At 36.9% G+C, this 22,877-nt stretch overlaps 1 protein-coding gene across 1 annotated transcript in view; it reads left to right on the top strand.

The window, feature by feature from the left end:
* The window catches only part of CHP1 (calcineurin like EF-hand protein 1), a 44,702-nt gene that overhangs the window by 2,705 nt on the left and 19,120 nt on the right, over window positions 1–22,877 (top strand). The window contains exons 2-4 of the mRNA XM_063090290.1: window positions 5,331–5,403; window positions 15,582–15,662; window positions 19,968–20,095. Of these exons, the coding sequence (XP_062946360.1) occupies window positions 5,331–5,403; window positions 15,582–15,662; window positions 19,968–20,095 (282 nt within the window). The remainder of the gene's footprint in view (window positions 1–5,330; window positions 5,404–15,581; window positions 15,663–19,967; window positions 20,096–22,877) is intronic.

Here is a 22,877-nt window from a genome sequence, read left to right as displayed (position 1 = left end):
ATTATTGTATATTTAAGCATATTTTTTTGTAAATTTAAATTGATTACAGATTATATATGACTAGTTTAGCCTGTATTTGAAATTCAACCACTAAGTGTTTGAAAAAGTAATTCTAGGTAAGAATTACTTGTGATGACTTGACTGAGGGAAAAAAAAAGAATTATCTGTGAGTCTTAGTTTCATCATCTGTAAAATTAGAATAACAATAGTACCTATATTGTAGGATTCTTGTGAAGATTAAGATAAATTATGTAAACTACTTAGAATACTGTCTGGTATAATAAGTGCCATGTAAGTATTAGCTATTATTTTGAATCATAGATAATCATTTTATTGGGAAAATTCCATCTGCTAGTTGTTAAAAACTGGGCGTAGGACTATATAACTGGGAAGGTGACGGCATTTCATATTTTTCCTATTTTCAGTGGGCATTGGATTAGGAATCAAGTACAGATGTTGTTTTGACAATTCTAAGGAAATAAAACATCTAAAGGAGTGGAAATCCTGATGTTTCTAACAGTTTAAGAAACATTGTCTAAGAAACAGTTTGTGTTTGCCATAAAACATTTGCCGTATTGTCTTTGTTCTACTTCTGTATTTCCATAAATTAAAGCTCATTTGAGTAAAAGACGTAATTGGGAGAAGGTCACAAATGTCTTGGGAGTTTCTATAATCTCCACCCTTAGTTTCCCCTTATTAGCAATAATCTGGCTATGAATTACTTAAAGCCTTATCTATGAGAAACAATTCAGGGCCAGCTGAGCAGTAATACATGCAGATTGATTTATTTTTGGTCTCTGCCTTCTGGTGTGTGTCATGTGGTGTGGGGAGAGTATTGAACAGGTTGAGGAAGTAAGTTGTACAGGCTGGTAAGGCTTTGTTTGTTTGAAAGGGTGTAGTGATGATAGAGCTAGTGTGGTTTCTTTATAGTTCCAACAAAGAGCACAAGTTGGGCAAAGGCAATTGCTTGAAAGCAATTTCCAGAGCTAGAATGTAAGTGGAAGTTCGACTTCAGGCTGCTACTGCCTCCGCATGTAGGACCCCTTTAGCCCTCACCTGCCATGCCATAGTGCCTGAAGGTTCTGTCACTACAGAAAACCTTGCTCTGTCTTCTGCCTTCTATTGAAATGGAAGTACACAGATAACCCCAAACTAACTAAACGTGGTAGTTAAGTAATTTGTAAAGCTCTATAATTTCTAGTTCTAGTTCAAAGTTTTATTCTTATTTGTTGTCAGAAAAGGTTAGGAAGCAGCCACTTGTCATATTAGAGAACAGGGCTCTAGGAAATGAGATCCTGTGAACATTTTTTTGGTAGGGGAAGTGTTCCATAGCATAGAGTATTCAGAGGTTTACTCATTTACAAGACAATTGACCCCAGGAGCAGCTGCAGATGTATGTTAAGTTCTCTGCTTTTAAGGGGAAAGAAAAAGTATGAAATGTTATATCACAAAATAGTGATAAAAGCATTACACACATCAAACACTATTATGGGAGAGAAGGAATGGATAACTTAGGTTGTACTGAGAAGGCAAACTTATTGTGAACTGGATTTATCAGATTCAAGAGTATAGATTTCTCCCCCCAGTTTTTTATGATGAAAACTTTCAAATATACAGAAAAGTTAAAAGTGGACGCTCACACATTCCACCTTAATCCAAAAGTTGTTAACATTTTATTGTGTTTACTTTATCCATTTATATACATTTTTTGATGAACCATTAGAAGGTGGCAGGTACGGAACTCTTCACCTCTAAATACTTTTGCATGTATCTCCTGAGAATAAGGATTTTTCCTATATAACCACAGCACTATTACCACACCTAAGAAAGTTAACAATAATTTTATCTACCATTCAGACCATATTCAAATTTTCCCAATTATAAGAAGGTAGGTTTTATTTATTTCATATAATGTCTTTTAAGTCTCTTTTAATCCCTAAGAGAGTAGGTCAGATTTTGAAGTCCTCATGTGAAGGAAAATGTTGGAAGTAGAGAGTATTTAGGAGGAATGGTTAGGGGTACAGGCTTCAATTTTGCGATCTTTTATGTAGAGCTACTTTTGGCTGCATATGTATGCTTTACCTAGGTTATCTGTTCTTCTGCATTAAGACAAAGGCAAGGGCAAAATAACTTTTTTCTTACTCCCTTTTTGGTTTTATTCTCTCTGCCATTCCTGCTTGGTGCTTTGGTACTTTCTGAAACACCTTCCTCCTCTGAGCACTATGCAGTGGTGATAGTCACAAAGGTTTGTAGTCAGGAAGGTTAGCAGGGTCTTTTAAATAAACTTTCAACAATTTAAAATAATTATTTGCCCACCAGAGGAGAAAAAATATAACTTTGTTGAAAACACATCCAAATGCACAGCCTTTTCTGAGAGTAACTGTCAACTCCTGAGACTTCCTTTGGGTTGCCACGAATGGTACAGGTTTGGGGCACCTGTGTGGCTAACTTAGTGCCTTTCATGAAAATAGTTTACTGGAAACATGTCCTGCCTTCATTTGTGGTAGTTCCATACTTTTCTGCATGTGGATTGTGTAGCTCCTTTATAAGTGGATTGGGGTTCTGAGCTCTATACCTTACAGGTTGCTTTATATTCTTTGTCACAGTGGATTTAGCACCTAGATTAAAGCTTTCTCTCATTCTTCTTTTTGTTAAAAAAACTCTTTGTAATGATATCATTATAACATTAGTTATGTCATTTGGGAGATAGATTCAGATATGACCATATTGAGTAATGCTAAAAATTGACATTTGGTTTCACATTTCTCCATTGATTTCCCTATAACTTAGTCTGTTCTGGAAGATAGCAGTTTTATGATTGTTTTGCCTACTTATTTACATATCTATTTTTAACATATTGGTAAATTATGAATTCAAGCGGCCATAAAATGATCTTTTTGTCTGAAATGTGAGGTGTAATGCCATACCAGTACTTACTGAGGGAGTTTAAAAAATCCTACTCTAAGAGGTTTCAGTGCCTAGCTTTTTCAGATGATGATCTAGATTAGAAAGATGTGTAATGGCTCCTTTGTTAAATGAAGGGGGAGGACTAGATAATAACATTCGTTTCAATCTTAAAATTGTATAAATCTGTAAAATTGTATAAATTGCTTATATAACATATATATGCATAGGGAATTTCTAGAAGGATTCACAAGAAACTGGTACTGTGGGAGACTAGGGAATTGGGGTGTTGGGGAGACTTTTCATTGTGTGCTCTTTTGAACCATTTACATTTTTACCATGTACATGGATCATTTTCTCAAAAAAAAAGAATTACTGTAAAAGGAAATACAAGGGTACTTCAAAAAGTCTGTGGAAAAATAGAATTAAAATACAAATCTTTACACAGACTTTCTGAAGTACTCTTGTACAATTTGACTTTCTACCTACTTTTTAAAAAGTAATCTGAAATGTATAACACTCTAAACACTAAAAACTGATCCCGTGGACTAAATATGCTGTTATTAAAAAGGACTCCAAAGTAATATATAAAAATTATGAATTACTAAATGAAAAGTGAGGTATTATAACTGTATTTTTTTGGTTTTTGTTTTTTAAATTGTTTTCTTTATATTCTTTTTTTGTATTTTTATTATAACTATGTAAAGTATACAAGCGACTGATGTTAGATGGTATATAAAGAAATGAAAACAGCAGTGTTGGCATTATGAATGAATTTTGTTTTTAAAAAAATCTTTTGGGAAATTTAGTAATTCTTTAACTGACTGACTTTTGCTAAACTAAAGGGAACTTTAGTACAAGAGCCTTTAAGGCCCGAGGCCAGAACCAGGGTAAACTGGTCAGATTCTTAAAGAAACGGTTGTGACTGGTAGAGTCAGGAGGAAAGTAGAGAGTAATTAGTAGAGCAGTAAAACGGTCCCTTCAGGCTTACAATGTAGGGAGGATAATGATAATAGGTAACCTGGAGTGCTTCCCTTGTGCCAGGCATTTTGCCAAGCACTTTCCTTTCATTGACTCCAGTAGTTCACCCCATAGCCCAATTTATTTATTCCTCACTGGTAAGTGGTGGTGCTGTGAATGGAATTAGAATCTGTGTACCTGACCTTCACATGTGTGTACTCTTTACAGTGAGCTAGTCACACCTGCCTGGCTGGCATAATGGTCCACAACTGCTTCCTTAGTGGCAGGACCCCTGCTGGCTCTGCCCTGGATGGGAGTGATTCTGCCCTCTTCTCTGCTCTTTGCTCACCTTAGAGCCCTGGTATAGAACAGAGCCCAACTTTGAGGGTAAAACCTAATGCTGAACAATCTACAGCCACACCTAGTGTGTCCTCTCGTCCCAGCTCTGGGCCACTCACTTCCTCCTTCTCCCGCTTGCCCCTGTTTACTTTGTTCCATTGTTCCTAACACCGCAAGTAAATTTTTGTTTCATGATCAGAATTACTTCAGCCACCCCTTTAAACCCCTGAAAGTACAGCCTAGGACAAAGTCTGCACTTGTCACACTCTTTTTGGCTGTTGTCTTTTCTCATGTGACAACTCTCGGGGGTTTTTTTTATTTCCCTCTTACCTCCAATCTTCCAGGAGACTAAACTGTTTCCCAGAAATGGATTTTTGCATTTTCAAAGTTTTATTGTGTACCTGCAGTTATTATCTCATTTTAATTGTCAACTTGTGCCAGAGTTTATGGGGCTAATCCAAAATAAGGAGCAAAATAGCTTTCTGGTAGATGTTAGCTGATGACAGCATGACCATCTTACACATTGCCTAATTTGCTTCCTTGGAGCCAGTTCCTATCCTGGGAACACAGCAGAGCTCATGCAGTCACAAAAGAGGCTGATCCAAGGCTGTGGTGATCTTTTACCCGTAGGTCTGTCCTGAGGGAAAAGATAAAGCCTCTAATGGTGCAGGAGTAGACCAGATTTTAAAAACAGAATCAGTTTGATATGCCCCAGTCTTTAATTCAGCACAAGTTACCTACCTAGCAGTGCCAGACAGAGACACCAAATTGATTAATAGGTATGTCTTTTTAATCAAAGCATGCATTTTCATAATCTCTAAGTCAAGGCATTAAAATGTGAAAGTTTCACAAGTTTCTTTTAAACTAAATATGGCTGTGTTTTGTTAAATCTTAACCATCTGACATTAACACAGTCTTAATTAAGCCTATACTTCATTCCTAAGAGTCCATTTTGATTGCTCTTGATTTAGTTTATTTTCTAACTCCTTTCATTCGTTAGCATTTAAACTTTCTGCTTTGACTTAGAATTGCAGCATCTCCCCATCTTATTCATTTGATGGTGGGCTGCAGGGTCAGTGTAAGTGGAGGGCTGTTTCCTCAGTTGAGACTAACTTTGTGTTCTTAAGTTTCCCACAGTCAGATCACTCGCCTCTACAGCCGGTTCACCAGCCTGGACAAAGGAGAGAACGGGACTCTCAGGTAGGAAGTTCCTTTATTTTCCCCACAGAAACCAGAAACTCTGGCAATGTCTGAATAGCTCCCTTTATCCCAAGGACAGACATGATAGGCATCTAGCATGCATAGGGCAGGGACCATTTTTTCACTGGTCTTTGAGCATTGCTGATCCACAAGAGAATTAAATAAGCAGAACAATGACATTAAATTTATCATTAGGTACTTTATTCCAACTACCCTTAGTTTAGGTGGCTATTGTTGTGGTCCTAGGAATGTACTTTTGAGATTTCAATCTGTGCTTGCATTTTCTCACAGCCTTTTCCCATAGCAGTCCCAGGTGGTCTAGGCTGTTTTGTCCTTCTCTATCTTGCAGCCCAACCGGGAAAACTCCAGGGTGCATCACTTTATGTATATTAATGTTAGACAAAATGTTCAGTATTTTAGTTTAGAGCAGTGGTTCTCATCTAAGGGCCATTTTGCCACCCAGAGGTAGAATGGCTGGAGGAAGACATTTTTGATTAGCATGACTGGAGACTGTTTCTGGCATCTAGTAAGTAGAGGCCAGAAATGCTGCTAAACATCCTACAACGTGCAGGACAACCCCTATGACAAAAAGTCATTCTGGGCCGGCCCCATGGCTCACTCAGGAGAGTGCGGTTCTGGTAGTGCTGAGGCCGCGGGTTCAGATCCTATATAGGGATGGCTGGTGCACTCACTGGCTGAGTGCAACACACTGTGCCAAGGGTTGCGATCCCTTACCAGTCAAAAAAAAAAAAAGTTATTCTGAGTGTCAAAAATGCTGAAGTTAAGAAACCCTGGTCTAGAGTAAGTATATGATCTCAGAATCACATAATACTGTATCATTTCATGTTTGTAATTATCTTATCATAGTCAAATGAAATAATCTCCTTATTACCACCTCCTACCCTAACTCTCTATAGCAACCTTTGCTATACTGTTGTTCTTTAGCTTTGATTGACTGGCATGTAATGAAGTTGTTAGCTTTCTTGGTGGCTGGTGTGAAGTGGTTTAGGACTTCTTTGGAAGGCTTCTAGCAAGGTGTAGGATGTGGCATAAAGGGGGAAGGAATACAGTTAATAAGCTTTTGGATGTAATTCTCAGGGAGAAGAGCTAGAGAATGCTAGTAAATCCATAGGGCTGTATTTGTTCAGGGCAAAAATCTGCCATCACTGGAAGCTGAGATCAGTTAAAATCATGCTGCAAGGGCTGGCCTAGGGCTCACTTGGGAGAGTGTGGTGTTGATAACACCAAGGCCACGGGTTCGGATCCCTATATAGGGATGGCCGGTTCGCTCACTTGGGAAAGTGTGGTGCTGACAGCACCAAGTCAAGGGTTAAGATCCCCTTACCAGTCATCTTTAAAAAAAAAAAAATCATGCTGCACCAACATTAAAGTCAATGACTATGGATGCCTACCATGTGCAAAGACCATGCTAGGTGCTTTTTTTCCTTCTTTTTTAAAATCATAACTCAATGGCATTAGGTACATTCACAATGTTGTGCAACCATCACTATCCAGTTCTGTAACATTTTCGTCACCCCAAATGAAAACCCCATACCTATTAAGCAGTCACTTCCTATTCTCCCCTGCCCTGAACTCCTGGCAACTACTAACCTACTTTCTGTTTCTCTTTGGACATTTCATATAAATGGAATCATATAGTATGTGGCCTTATTGTGACCAGTTTTCACTTGACATGATGTTTTCAAGGTTCATCTATGTTATGGCATATATCAATACTTCATTCCTTTTTATTTTTATTTATTTATTTCATTTTATTTTGTTTTATTTTATTTTTTGGTGCCTGGCCAGTATGGGGATCTGAACCCTTGACCTTGGTGTTATCAGCACTGTGCTCTAACCAAATGAGCTAACCAGCCAGCCCTATTCCTTTTTATGGCTGAATAATATTTCATTTTATGGATAATATACCACATTTTGTTTATCTGTTCATCAGTTGATGGACATTTGAGTTCATGTCTTTTGGCTATTATGAATAATGCTGCTTTGAACATTTGTGTGGACATAATTTCTCTTGTGCGTATACCTAGGAGTAGAATTGTGGGTTATATGGTAATTCTATGCTTAACTTATCAAGGAACCAGCAAACTGTTTTCCACAGTGGCTGTACCACTTTACATTTCTACCAGCAATGTATGAGGGCCCAATTTCTCCACATTCTCACCAATACTTACTACCTGTCTTTTGATTCTAGCCATCCTAGTAAGTGTGAAGTGGTATATGATTGTGATTTTGATTTGCATTTCCCTAGTGGCTAATGATGTTGAGCATCTTTTCATGTGCCTGTTAGCCATTTGGATATCTTCTTTGGAGAAATGCCTATTCAAATCCTTTGTTCACTTTAAAATTTGTTGTGTGTGTCTTTTTGTTGTTGAGTTATAAGAGTTCTTTATATATTCTGGATGCTAGACCCTTATCAGTTATTTGATTTGCGAATATTTTCTCATATTCTGTGGATTGTCTTTTCACTCTCTTTATATAGTATCCTGTGAAGCCCCAAAGTTTTTAGTTTTGATGAAGTCCGATTTCTTTAAATTTCCTTCTGGTGCTTGTGCTTTGTGTGATATCTAAGAAACCATTGCCAAATCTGAGGTCCTGAAGACTTATCCCTGTGTTTTCTTCTAAGAGCTTTATAGTTTTAGCTCTTATATTTAGATCTTTCATTTATTTTGAGTTATTTGTTGTGTATAGTATGAGGTAAGAGTCCAGCTTCACTTTTTTTGCATGTGGATATCCAGTTTTCCAACATCATTTGTTGAAGAAATTATTCTAATTATGTGAATTTGCACTTGAAAAATAATCAGACTAGAAATTTCTATTCTTTTTTTTTTTTTCTTTTAGCTCCAATACTTAAAGGATTTCTTAAATCATTAAAGGGTTTACATCTTCCTCACAAATTCAGGTTTAACCACCAAGTGAAGATATAGAATTTATATTATTTCTAACTCCTTTTTTTCTTCATAGAAAGTGGGTGATTTGTAAATGTGTGTTTTTATCACTTTCACTGTTTGCTGGAACACAATGGAAAAGCTTTTGTAAAATGAGCTGTTTGTCCTTAGAAAGGTTGAAAACTTTCCAGGGGCTGGCCAGTTAGTTCAGTTGGTTTGAGAGCAGCCTTATAACACCAAGGTCACAGATTCAAATCCCCATACCAGACAGCTGCCAAAAAAAAAAAAAAAACCTTTCCAGGTGTCAGCTAGTGTCACTTGCTTCTTAAAATCTAGGTAAAATTTGTTCAACCCCTAAAACACCATTTTGACCAACTTGCTCATTTGGTAGGTATTTATTGAGTATTTATGGTGTGCTAGATACTGCTCTCAGTGCTGTTTTCTTCAAATTCTTGATGGAGGAAGAGGTGGTAGGAAGTGATGGGGTAATTTTTGGCATGGTCACCTGAATCTAACCAGTTTTTTTGTACTCAGCTTCACAAAGCCCTAGGTCTTAAATATGTTCTCTGATCTCTATCATGGACTAAAATATGGAAGCAGCGCCATCTTGTAACACCAAGGTCAAAAGTTTGGATCCCAGCTGCCAAAACAACCAACCAACCAAACAACAAGAATAAAAAATGGAAGCAGCAAACCAAACCACCTTGAATACAAGAAGAAATCGTTCCATTGTACCATATAATGTGCCACATAGTAAACAACTAGGACATTTTATGTAACTCTTTCTGTTGGACCCACCCACTATCAGGGGTTTCATACTGGCTTGTGCTTCCTGACAGTAGCCATCTTAGCCTGCGGACATCTGGTTAGAGTATCTTCCCCTTTCTCCCACCCTACCTACTCCTCTACCCCTTCCAGTCCTAGAGATAAGCTGGCGAACTTTAGACTCTTCTGTAGTAGAGTGATTCAGCTCTCTCCAGTCTTTTTTTTTTTTTTTTTTTTTTTTTTTTTTTTTTTTGTCGTTTTTTCGTGACCGGCACTCAGCCAGTGAGTGCACCGGTCAGTCCTATATAGGATCCGAACCCGCGGCGGGAGCGTCGCCGCACTGCCAGCGCAGCACTCTACCAAGTGCGCCACGGGCTCGGCCCAAGCTCTCTCCAGTCTTTATTGCAAAACTTACTTCAAGGCTTGTCTTGACCTTTCCAGAACACATTAGGATGCTCAGCTGAATACAAGTGGCTTCTAATCTTTTGTTACTTGGAACAGAGCTCCACCTTCTTAAGAAGGCAATTGCAGTTATTAAGAGAAATATTTTTCCTTCTATGCATTTTTTACTTTCCTCTTCCAACGTGCTTTGTGTATGGGGCCTGAAGCCAAATTGTGCAGAGTTAGAGAGGCTAGAGTATACTGTCTGTGGCATTCTGCATTCCTTTGTTGTAATCAGTCCCAGTGGGAGCGTAAAGCAGAGCTTGTGGGAGGCTTTGGTTAGAATAGAGCTTCTTCAAAGTGCTTTCAGAAGATTCATTCCAAAGTATAATTTATGGAACAGTAGTTTCTTGATCTATCGATCGGGTTGTGTTAAAAAAAGAAAGAAAAAAGTTATTGACTAAAATTTGTGAACAGCTTGGTAAACAAGGTTAAATAACTTTCTTTATTTCAGGAGTTCACCACATCTTTAATATACTCAGGTGAATTGAGAATCTCCAAGAGGGGAATATTGTAGACAGTGTTTGCCAAATTGATTTGCTGTTTCCCTGTAGACTCCCTTTTACATGGACCATCTCTTCAGATTGGTATTTCATAGAATATAAATATATACTATAAGCTTATAAGTCTTACTTTCTTCAGTTGTTATTATTTTAGGTGAGATATTTGTACCATTGCCATTGAAATTGGTCTTTCTAAAAAGGCAGCTGAGTCCTTTAAGAAATCCTGAAGTCAGCTAAGCCCTGTAAGGAAATTTTTAGTGTAAATTTCTAGTTGGTTGTGTTATTGTATGTCACTTTTAAAAAGATTACCTGGAAGAGGGAAAAGAAACCCCCAAATTTTAAAAAGACAAAAAAAAGAACAAAGGCTGGCAGTTAGCTCAGTTGGTTAGAGCACAGTGTTATAACATAAGGTCTCGGATCTCCATACCCGCCAGCTGCCAAAAAAATAAAAATAAAAGAGTGGGGGAGGGGGGAGATTATCCATAAATTTTAGGAGATTGTGTCCTGAATTGTTGCCATTTGTCTGCTCAAATACTCAGTACTTTTGAGGTTCATTTTCTTGTTTGACTTTATCCAGAGTACAGTTGATTTCAATATCTTGGACAAGCTCTTGCTTTGTGCACCCAGTGTTATCAGTTGTTCCAGAATGGAGTTTCACAGATGAGAAGCATGATACCAATCTAATTCTCATTCATTTTGTAGGTAATCTTTTTTTTTCCTCTCTGAAAGCTTCAAATATCTCCTCTTAATGTTCTGAAAGTTCACCAAGTTATGCCTTTTTGTGGTACAATTTTTCATTATTCATTGCTCAGCATTAGGTGAATCTTCTCTGATTAAAAATAGGTCCATTAGCTGGGAAGGTTTATTCTTCTTCTTCTTCTTCTTTTTTTTTTTTTTTTTTTTTTTTTGGTTATTTCCTCCCCTCTCCTTTTTTATTTGTTCTTTATGGCATTTTTGTCAGTTGGCTATTGGACCACTGTGACTCAACTATTGTCTTTTTTTTTCCTGGCTTTTTGATTTTTCATTTACTTTCGGGAAGCTTACCTTGAGTTTATTTTTGAGTCCCTTTTTTTAGGCAGGTGGCCATCATGGGGATCTGAACCCCTGACCTTGGTGTTATCAGCACCAGGCTCTAATCAAGTGAGCTAACCAACCAGCCCTATTTTTGAGTCCATTTAATGAACCTTTTAGTCTCCAATTTATATATATATATATATATATATTTTTTTTTTTTTTTTTTTTTTTTTTAAATAAAAGATGACCAGTGGGGGGATCTTAACCCTTGACTTGGTGTTGTCAGCACCACACTCACCCAGTGAGCCAATCAGCCATCCGTATATGGGATCCGAACCCGTGGCCTTGGTGTTATCAGCACCACACTCTCCCAAGTGAGCCACGGGCCGGCCCTCCAATTATATTTATAATTTTAAGAAACTTTCTTGTTCTCTGACTCTTGTTCTTCTGTATCATAGTAGCTTATGTTCATTTTACAGATGCAAAAATTTATCAAAATGTTTATTATATTACTTACTAGAACCTTACTGGTACTTTTTTGTCCGTATTAGTGTTACTGGGGGGCTAACCTCCCACACTTGGTTGAAGTCCTGCCCAGGTAGATCTTTCAGTTTCTTTTCATAGCAGTTCTTTGTTGGGACAAATGATTTTATAGTCTTGGGATGGGCACTGGCAGCAGTGGGCAGCTGGCTCATTCTTTAAAAGATCCTTTATTTACTCTGAATACTGCTTCCCTTACTGGCAACTCTGAGTGTGGTGCTTCAGTAAGACTGCAGGGCAGAATGGCTCTCAATTCTGCTGAGCTTTTTCATGGACCTTCTATTCCAACTTACTTGTCATTACATTCACATCTGCTTTGTGAACTCTAGAGTTTGTCAAAATCCACTGTCTGCTAGTACACTTCTCCTACCTTTATTGTTTATGTTGTGGATAGATTCCCATGTGTATACTTTTGCTGACATTTCAGGGAGTTTTAGAGAATAAAAAGGAGGTAGTGTGTATGTACCCACCACCCTCAACCAAAAGTTAGCATGCAACCTTGCAGATAAACCAGCCTGGCCCTAGCACATTAAAATAAACTAGCAAAGACTGGCTTTGATATTTATTGGCACTTTATATGAAAAAATTCTATTATCAAAACAATGAAGTTCTCATCAATTTAATTTAAAATATTGATTAAATGCTTCAGATAATGGAAATTGTCATTTCAGTGTTAATATGTTGTACCATATGATTAACCTCCATTATACTACTTAAATATGAAAACCTATGCTTTCATAATTGAATGTGTGTTCCAAAGGGTATGTCCTATTAACATATTTTAATCTCCTCATGATGTATAAGTCATCTAAAGTATCAAACTATGGCTGTTTGAAATATAAGCAGTTACCTGTGAGGCTGAATCTGAGTAAGAGAAGGGATTACACAGTAAAGGAAATCGGAGTAGAGGGATGACACTTCTGGTTACTAAAAGTCTCTCAAAACTCTGGTTTTTCAGAGCATCCCTGTGCCCTTGAATTTCTGAAAAAACCACTTCTCATGGCGAATTTCTTGATCACAAAGAATGCCATTATACATGGTTCCATTCTCAGATTTGCCTATGACCAGTATTAATGTCTTTTTCTCAAAAAATCTTCAAGGAAGATTTTCCTAAGTATACTGTGAGGTAGAATATAATGTTGGTATGTTTTTTAATGAGTACACACAACTCCACATTTGAAATGATTCTTAGGTTTGTGGTGTGTGGGCCACTTTGGAGTATTTATTTTTCTCTATCAGGTTTGCGTTGATGGACAAATTTGAGAAGCAAGTTTGAGAGAAACTGCACAGATGACCTCTGTTCTACTGTAGAGCAGCTAATAATAATAAATTGCATATTGTTTTAACTGTTGACAAACTACTTTTTTTTTTTTTTTTTTTTTTTTCGTGACCGGCACTCAGCCAGTGAGTGCACTGGTCATTCTTATATAGGATCCAAACCCGCGGCGGGAGTGTCGCCGCGCTCCCAGCGCAGCACTCTACCGAGTGCGCCACGGGCTCGGCCCGACAAACTACTTTTTTATCCTCTTTCATGTTAATTTTGATACTTTCAACAGTATTCCCCTTGGTCTGGTGAACGGAACCACATTTTACATGCAATTTAAATTCTCTCTCTCTCTTTTTTTTGACCGGTAAGGGGATCGCAACCGGCCATCCTTATGTAGGATCCCGAACCTGCGGCGTTGGCGCTACTAGCGCCGCACTCTCCCGAGTGAGCCACGGGGCCAGCCCCATGCAATCTAAATTCTAAAACTAGAATTAAATAGGATCGAAGGACAGGGTTTAGGTCCTTACTGATGTTATAAGTCCAAGTCTAGATTCCCTTATCAAGACTAAAAGAGTTCAGGATAGGTTGTATAACTCACTCACTACTTGACACTAGACCTGGTATTTAAACTATCTTTTCTCAGCTAAAATTACTTAAGCTTGTTAGACATTAAACTGAGGTATGTGGCCATGCAATTCAAATCGGTCTTCATTTAAAAAGGAGTAGTTACTGGTTCTTAACATCTGTCAAACAAGAGGAGCTACATTTTGGTGATAAAGTGGATTATGTATTATAGAACAAATTATGCAATAAAAGCTTGCTATGTGTTTGCTATGAATTAAATAATCAGGACTCAGTAATATTCTTTATGTTTTATTAAGCAAACCAGTTATTTTATGAATGGCTTCTTTTGGTTCACTCATTTATATAAAAATTATTACCCTAAATGATCAAGGAATGTTAGAATCCAGAGTTATTGTTCCAGAACTTTGTGTCCAGTCCACTAGGTCAGTCTCTACCTCTGTCACCAGATGTGGTGGAGATGAGCTTGTTGAATTAATTAAGGACCATATAAATGTTAAACCACAACAAGAGGAGCAGAGTATAAAGACTCCAGGGTAAAATAGGAGCATTTCATGATCTTCTGTCTTCATTAGCATTTAGTACAAAGAGGGTGAAGGAATGTATTTATCTCTTCTTTTAGTAAACTGTTTGAAGGCAAGAATCAGATTTATTCAAATTTATATATATATATATATATATTTTTTTTTTTTTTCCACTTTTTATCTGGAAAAAAGTTTTTTGGGAGGAAGTTAGCTGGTTTGGAGATCTGAACCCTTGACCTTGGTGTTACAACACTGCACTCTAACCAACTGAGCTAACTGGCCAGCCCTGGAAATAATTTGAAACTTATAGAAAAATTACAAGAATTGTATAAAGAACTTTTATATACCTGATACCCAGATTCACCAATTGTTAACATTTTGTCACATCGTTCAGTGTATATTTTCTATAATAAGGACATTCTCAGATCAAAATCAAGAAATTTAGCATTTTGATAGAGTACTATTATGTAGTACTCCAGATTCTGTATGGTCTTATGTTCCATTTTCACCTATCACTCAATAATATCCTTTATAGCAATTTTTTTCGTAGTCCATGATCATGCATTGAATATAATCATATGTCTCTGTAGTCCTCTTTGAGCTGAACAGTCCTCTGCCATTCTTTGTCCTTCATGGCATTGATATTTTTGAAGAGTACAGCTTTGTATTCTTGGCACAGATATGAACCAAAGAAGTTTTTAAGTAAATACTTATTGAACATTTTTTGAGAGAGCAGCTTTCTTTCAAAAAGTTTAATATGGGAAATAAATGTTGTTTTTGGTAAAAGGACACAGACTTTGACTTACAGACTTACGTTCAAATCACAGTACTGCCACTAGTAGTTGTATGGCACTGGGCAAGTTACTTTATCTCTCTAACTGTGAACTTCCTTGGCTTTAAAACCATGTAGACAAAATATTGGCATAAAGAAATGAGATAATGTATATAAACAGAGTTAGAGCAGCACATGGTGTGTATGTAATGAATGGTAACTAATGATATTCACTTCGACATAACATCCAGGTTATGCGATGGTGACTGCTCTTGCCATGTTTGAGGGTTAAATACTTTTCTAGCTCTAGTCTGTGGAAGGGAATGGAGAAAAAGCCAGAGTCAGAGCAAGGAAGTATGGAAATCAGTTGGTTGTCACATTCTTTCTTTTGATGTAAATATCACCTAAGAATTCCTTGCATTTCATAGGTGCTTTAGGTCTTTTTAACAAGGATATGGAGGCTCCTCTAAATTTTTACCCCCTTATTCAAGTTCTGTGGTGTTTGGTACTTTCCATTTGCTGTTCACTCTCCAAACTTAGTAACTAAGTACAAAATGGTAATGTTCAAGAAATCATTTACTAAGGGACAGCTTAGTATTTGCTTGTTAGTTGGTTAATTGATGTAACCTGTGTGCTGAATTCACTGGAATGTGGCATAGTCAAATCTGGCTTCTTCCACCCCTGAGTTGGAGCAAGAAACACTTGGCAGCTATTAAAGTGCTATTCTTTGCAGTTATTTGGTATAATTTGCCATGGAAGTAAATTCCAGGAGGTAATATTCTTGCTAGGTTGTACCCTGTTTCAGACTGAAGGAGTTCATGCTAAGGGCCAGTGGTCTCTAACTCAAAGTGATTCTCTTGGCAGCCGGGAAGATTTCCAGAGGATTCCAGAACTTGCCATCAACCCATTAGGGGACCGGATCATCAATGCCTTTTTTCCAGAGGGGTGAGTCAGTCCAGTTGTTGGACTTCCTTCCTGAGGCTGAATCAGCCTAAATTAATTGCTAGTATGGAATAATGATATTAGTTGGGTCATCTCAGACCATTATCCTCCCCAATTATTTTGGGCATCCCTAATTTTGTCATATCTAGAATATCTCCTCTTTTTTACCCTTCTCCCTGTTTTAAATTTCCAATAGATAGAGCCGATCTTCAAAATTCTGTCTTTAAATCTCTATTTACCGTTGATGTAAAACTAGACTTTTAAAAAACTTTTATTTGGGGGCTGGCTAGTTAACTCAGTTGGTTAGAGTGCTGCCTTGTAACACCAAGGTCAAGGGTTTGGATCCCAGTACTGGCCAAAAAACAAAAAAAGCTACTTTTATTTGGAAATAATTTCAAATTTACACAAAAGTTGGAAAAATTAAAAATTAGTACATCGTCTACGTAGATGCATCTGTTGTTACATTGTTCACACTTTGCCTTACTTGTGTGCTCTCTCTCTCTAATAGTCAATAAAAATATAATGCAAGCCACACATGTAATTATTCATTATCTAGTAGCAAAAAAAGTAAAAATAAGCAAATTAAAATTAACTTTGGCAAATATATGTTTTATTTAATCCAATATATCCAAAATATTATTTCAATATATAATTTATATTAAAAATTACTGAGATATTCTACAGTCTTTTTTCATATTAAGTCTTTGAAATCCAGCATGTTATTTACAGTTAAAGCAAATATCAAGTCACACTAACCGTGTTTCAAGTGCTCATAGCAACGTGTGACTAGTGGCCGCAGTACTGCTCTTCAGCCTTCTCTCTCTCTCTGTCTCCACAGACTCTTTTACACACACTCTCTTTCTCTCTCTCCCTCCCTGCCTCTTCTCCCCTCTGTACACACATACACACACTCTCTCCCCTCCTCTCTATATACACAAACACATACACATATGTATACAGGTATGTATATATATGTATATACACATGAGGGTACTTCAAAAAGTTTATGGGAGGATTTGTACTATGCTTCAATTTTATTTTTCCATGAACTTTATGAAGTACCCTTGTACACGCACACATATATATACATAATTGTTCCGTGCATGTTCACATAATTGTATTTCTGAACCATTTGTGGACAAATTGCATAGTCATAGCCCTTTACCTCTGAATGCTTCAGTGTGTATTTGGTAAGAATAGGGATATTCTTTTACATATTTATAGTACATTTATCCACTCAACTTTTTTTTTTCCCTGGCCAGCATAGGGATCCAAACCCTTGACCTTGATGTTATAACACTACATTCTAACCTACTGAGCTAACTGGCCAGCCCTAGTAAACTTAACATTGATGTAATACTTTTATCTAATCTGTTACTCTGTTTTTTTAATCTATTATCTATTTATCCTAATCTCTTATTCATATTCTAACTTTGGGTTATGGGGTAGCATTTCACTGCATAGTCCAACTTTGTCAGTTTGTCCAGTACTCTCCTTTATAACAGTTTTCCTTCTTCTAATACAAGGTCTAATCTGGATCAGTTGTCATGTCTCTTTAATTTGGAAGCTTTCCACAGCCTTTATTTTACTTTTATGATATTGACTAAGGATACAGTTCTCCTCACCACATACACACTTTTTCAAGTAGACTCTTTCTTAATTTGGGTTTCTCTAATGTAAAACTAGACTTTTGATATGCATTGCTACCTAATACACTGCCTTCAGAGTAAATATGTACTGAGTATTTATTGATTTGATTAGGTACCTTTTTTGTGAGAAAAGCTTATCATATAGTCTTGTTTTAAGTAATCTCCTAAACAATCTCTTCCTGGTTCCATGTGAATTGGCTACATGACCCACAATACTTTAAAATGTTATATGGGTGCCAGTTCATAATAACGAGACTATCAGTTAAAAAACCTGGAGAGGAAGTTTTAGAACTCTGAATTGAGGGCAAAGGAATTTGCTAGTTGAGAGGGTTGGGCACTTGGTAAATATGAGTGACAGTCAGAGGAGGAAGACTGGCAGTCGGTTTATGTTAAGACAGGAACCAAATTAGACTGAGATCTGCTCTTTTCAGATCCATGTTGCTATGAGTACTCTCATACCCTCCTTCAATTTTCTCCTTTCTCTCTCCCTGAACTGCCTTGTTTGTTTCAGGTGTGGTTTTTGTGCTGAATTCTTCCACTTTTCTGCTTCCACTTTTAGCCCCTGCAGACTGTTGAACCCTGTCCAGAGAAAACTTTTACAGCTATGTTTTGTATCCAAACCTTTTGCAATAAAAAGTAAACCCAGTAGAGTAATTTTGCCCACTTTCTTTTCAGAATTCTTAGGTCGCCATTGACTACTTGAAACAGCAGCTTGGGGAAAACTGTTTTGTAAGGCTAAAACACATTTGCTCTGACTGTAGTATCACCTGCCACCCTGTTCACCAATTTACTGATAAGGAAACTATACAGGGTGCATATGAGGAAGCAGCGGACTATACTGGGCTATACTGCTAAGCTCTTAGCAAGCTGTACCTCTGCTTCTTGCTCTAATCAGATAGAGATATTTGGAATTTGGGTTTTTATTTCTTTTCTAGTCTTATGCAGGTAGCATTTTTTTGTTTTGTTTGTTTTTAAAGAATGAGATTTTAAAGTGGACCATTGGTATTTAGTTCCTCTTTACCCAGAGACATTATGCTAGTAATATATGTACTCAGTAACCTGTTTGTCTGGCATATGACTCAAGTCTTATTCCACATTACTTGATTTCTCAAATCTTACATTTTTGACCAGATATTGCTCCATTAGCAGTGTAGCTACTTGAAAGAATAAAAGGTCATTTTCTTGAGTACAGTTGGCTCATGAGCTAGCCTTTGAACTTTACCTTTAGAAGGTCTCTGAATTGTCTATCTGACGTTGAAGAGATCCTACATACTACATCTATTCAGTGGGGCACACAAAGACTGAGTTTTTCTTTTTAGGTAGTCACAGGAACCAGGTTACCTGCTGTTTATGTGACTGCTTTAGATCAATAATTATGTCACGTGGGTGTTATTTTTTAATATTAAAGAATATTCTTATTCGAGTTCTGAGAATTATTAGGATTACTGATTAGCCTGTGGCATGATAAAAAGATTTTCTCTAATCTTTAAGTCCTGAAAAGTCTTTATACACAGAGATGTCTTTCAAAACATTATTTATGATCATGAAAAATAACAAAAAAAGTCTGTCTAATCATGAGGGAATAATAAAACCATGATACATACACATAATTATTATGCAGACTTTTAAAATGTTTCAAAGTGTTAATATTGATTGGAGATATGCTTTAAAAAAAATAGACAGGATACAAAATTATATATACAGTATGTACACAGTTATCCAAAAAGCATAGAAAAATATTGGAGGAGCTGGCCAGTTAGCTCAGTTGGTTAGAGCTTGATGTTATAACACCAAGGTCAAGGATTCAGATCCCTGTACAGGCCAGCCACACACACACAAAAATAATGTTACTGGAAAAAAATATATTCATATTAACAATGGGTGTAATTGATTGGTAGTACTGGAAGTGGTATTTTTCTTTCTTTTTTCCAAATTAAAATATGTTTAATTGCTTTTATAATTAAATAAATTTTATTTTAAAAGCAGCTTTTCCATGATATGCCTTAACTTTTTAAAATATCCCTGGGTATACATCACTGCAGGGAGACATGGAAGGTGGTTGAGGAGTCATTGGGTTGAAATGACTACCTTGTCTTTTGCTACACAGTTCAAAGTAGTGAATTCAAGTCCTGACTCTTCTTCTTTTTTTTTTTTTTAAAGATGACCAGTAATGGGATCTTAACCCTTGACTTGGTGTTGCCAGCACCAAGCTCACCCAGTGGGCTAACCGGCCATCCCTATATGGGAGCCAAATCCATGGCCTTGGTGTTATCAGCACCACACTCTCCCAGGTGAGCCATGGGCCGGCCCATCAAGTCCTGACTCTTCTAATTGTGTAGCCCTGACACTACTCTGAATCTTCTTTTTGGAAAAGAGATATAAGTAAACTTGATAGGTAACTCTGACCCTGGTAAGTCCTGTTACCTCTCTAAGTCTGGTTAATAATTTATAAAGTAGGATAATAACATCTACCTCACAAGATTGGGGTGAGGCTTAAATGAAAATATTTTATGAGCCCTAAAGTACCATGCATATGGAAAGAGACCTCATTAAATGGAGCTTCAGGCTACTGTAGCTAAAACTGTTGCAGCATATTGAATTTATAAGAAATAATCACTCTGATTGACATGGTGTTCTGTTTATTATATTTTCCAATCAGAGAGGACCAGGTAAACTTCCGTGGATTCATGAGAACTTTGGCTCATTTCCGACCTATTGAGGATAATGAAAAGAGCAAAGATGTAAATGGACCGGAACCACTCAACAGCCGAAGCAACAAACTGCACTGTAAGGAGCCAAAGTCTTCTGGCTTAAAATATTTGCTTTTTATCTGTTACAAATCATTTATTTACTCATTCATTCATTGAAGAAGCATAGTTAAGAGCTCAGGCCCTGGAGCTAAACTGAGTTTGAATCCCACCTCTACTACATTTTGGCTGTGTGACTTTGGGCACGTTAACTTAAAATCTTTGGGTTCATTTTCCTCTTCTGTAAAAATGGGATGTTAAGGGATTCTGCATTGGGTTGCTATCAGAATAGAATGAGTTAATATATGTCGAGTGTGTCAGACAGTGTGTAGCATATATTAGGTACTCAGTAAGTGTTACCTGCTATTATTATTATAATTCTTTGGTGGACAGCTGGATCAGTGCAAGAGTTAATATTGTCCCCATGCCTCTTGCCTCCTTTCCTTGGATACTTGTTAGATTTCCCTTTTGCTCTTGTTGTTTCATGCATGATATTGCCCAATCCTTTAAAACACTTCTCTAGGAAATTGAAATTTAACTTCTCCGTTCATTCAGTACAAGTTGAAATTGAAATTCTGTTAAACTAATTGAGCCCAGTCTTCTTTTTCAAGGGTGTAAAGTGTTATGCAGAGGGGTCTGTGAAGCCACAGAATAAATGGGGCCCATCAAGTTTTTACTTGATGATTTAGAGGAAAATGAAAGGTTTTTTATATTAAATATAAGTAAATATAGTTTATAATGCCAAATTTTCATACATTTGAAAAATTATACACGAGACTTAAAGTTTTAGTTTGTAGCTCTTGGACTGTATCCCCAGATCTCCCTGGGTATAGGAGTATGAGTTCACTTTCTGTTGATACGTCAGGAGAAGAGTTTGAAAAGCACTGAAATGAGGCTTGTTGTATAGGACAGGGAATATTTTGAACCAAAATACTAAAAGATTTCTCAGTCTTACCACAAGAGCATGTATCTTAATGAAAAGCAGAAAACTTAAGTACAAAAAAAATTGAATGTAGAGGAAAATAAAACTCTAATAAATCGTCCTCAAATTTATTGGAAACTTTATGTTTATTAGTGAGTTCCAATTTCTTCTTTCAAGACTAGGTATGGTTCAGATCCCCTTACTAGCCACCCGCCAAAAAGAAAAAGAAAAAAAAAAGACCAAGTATTGTTTGAGGCAAAGCCTTTCATCTATCTTTTCAAAAGAATTTTAACATTTATCTAGTATATGTTTGCCTGATTCTGACATTACTATGGTAGAAATTTTCTTATTTAAGTCTGTCAGACCAGGAGTTGATCAATGATTGAAAAAGTCAGCTATGGCATAGAATCATAAAAAAGGATACATGGCTTATCATTTTATTTTACCTTAAAATATTTAATAACACATTTAGTTGTCAATCTTTTGATGTAGGGCCAGGGGTTTTTTTGTTTTGTTTTTTGTTTTAGCATAGGTCTGCTGATGGGGGAGTTGTATGACCTTTTTTGTGTAGAGCACATCTATAATGTATGCTCTAAGGTTTCTAGTTGAAGTTTCTTTTAAGTGGAAAGAGAACTTAAAGATACTCAAAGTATTCTGAGAAAAGAATCCTTCTAGGTGTTTATACTTTTACCATTAATCATTTACAGTTGTCTTGCCACAATTACTTTAGCAACAGCTGTTTCCAGTGACTTAATTTTGACTCTTTGAGAAGTAGTCAAACTAATTTTTTTTCCCAATGTGGCTGGCCAGTACGAAGATCGAACTCTCTTGACCTTGGTGTTATAACACTGAGTTCTGACCAACCAAGCTAACCAGCCAACCCCATAATTATTTGAAGGGGAGGGTTTATTTGTATTTATTCTGCTTCATATTTGTTTTTTGTTTATTTTTTCCTTAATTTTATTTTGTCGATATACAATGTGGTTGATTATTGTGGCCCATTACCGAAACCCTCCTCCCTCCTCCCTCTCCCCCCTCCCACCCAGCAATGTCCTTTTTGTTTGCTTGTCGTATCAACTTCAAGGAATTGTAGTTGTTATGTCTTCACCCCCCCGCCCCCCGATTTTTTTGTGTGTGTGTGTGAAATTATTTATTTATTTTTAGCTCCCACCAATAAGTGAGAACATGTGGTATTTCTCTTTCTGTGCCTGACTTGTTTCACTTAATATAATTCTCTCAAGGTCCATCCATGTTGTTGCAAATGGCAGTACTTCATTCGTTTTTATAGCTGAGTAGTATTCCATTGTGTAGATATACCACATTTTCTGTATCCACTCATCCGATGATGGACATTTGGGCTGGTTCCAGCTCTTGGCTATTGTAAAGAGTGCTGCGATGAACATTGGGGAACAGGTATACCTTCGACTTGATGATTTCCATTCCTCTGGGTATATTCCCAGCAGTGGGATAGCTGGGTCATATGGCAGATCTATCTGCAATTGTTTGAGGAACCTCCATACCATTTTCCATAGAGGCTGCACCATTTTGCAGTCCCACCAACAATGTATGAGAGTTCCTTTTTCTCCGCAACCTCGCCAGCATTTGTCGTTCAGAGTCTTTTGGATTTTAGCCATCCTAACTGGGGTGAGATGGTATCTCAGTGTAGTTTTGATTTACATTTCCCGGATACTGAGTGATGTTGAGCATTTTTTCATATGTCTGTTGGCCATTTGTATATCTTCCTTAGAGAAATGCCTACTTAGCTCTTTTGCCCATTTTTTAATTGGGTTGCTTGTTTTTTTCTTGTAAAGTTGTTGGAGTTCCTTGTATATTCTGGATATTAATCCTTTGTCAGATGTATATTTTGTAAATATTTTCTCCCACTCTGTTGGTTGTCTTT

Source organism: Cynocephalus volans, chromosome 3, assembly GCF_027409185.1.
Source record: "Cynocephalus volans isolate mCynVol1 chromosome 3, mCynVol1.pri, whole genome shotgun sequence".
NCBI lineage: Eukaryota > Metazoa > Chordata > Mammalia > Dermoptera > Cynocephalidae > Cynocephalus > Cynocephalus volans.
This window is presented reverse-complemented; position numbering and strand designations above follow the sequence as displayed.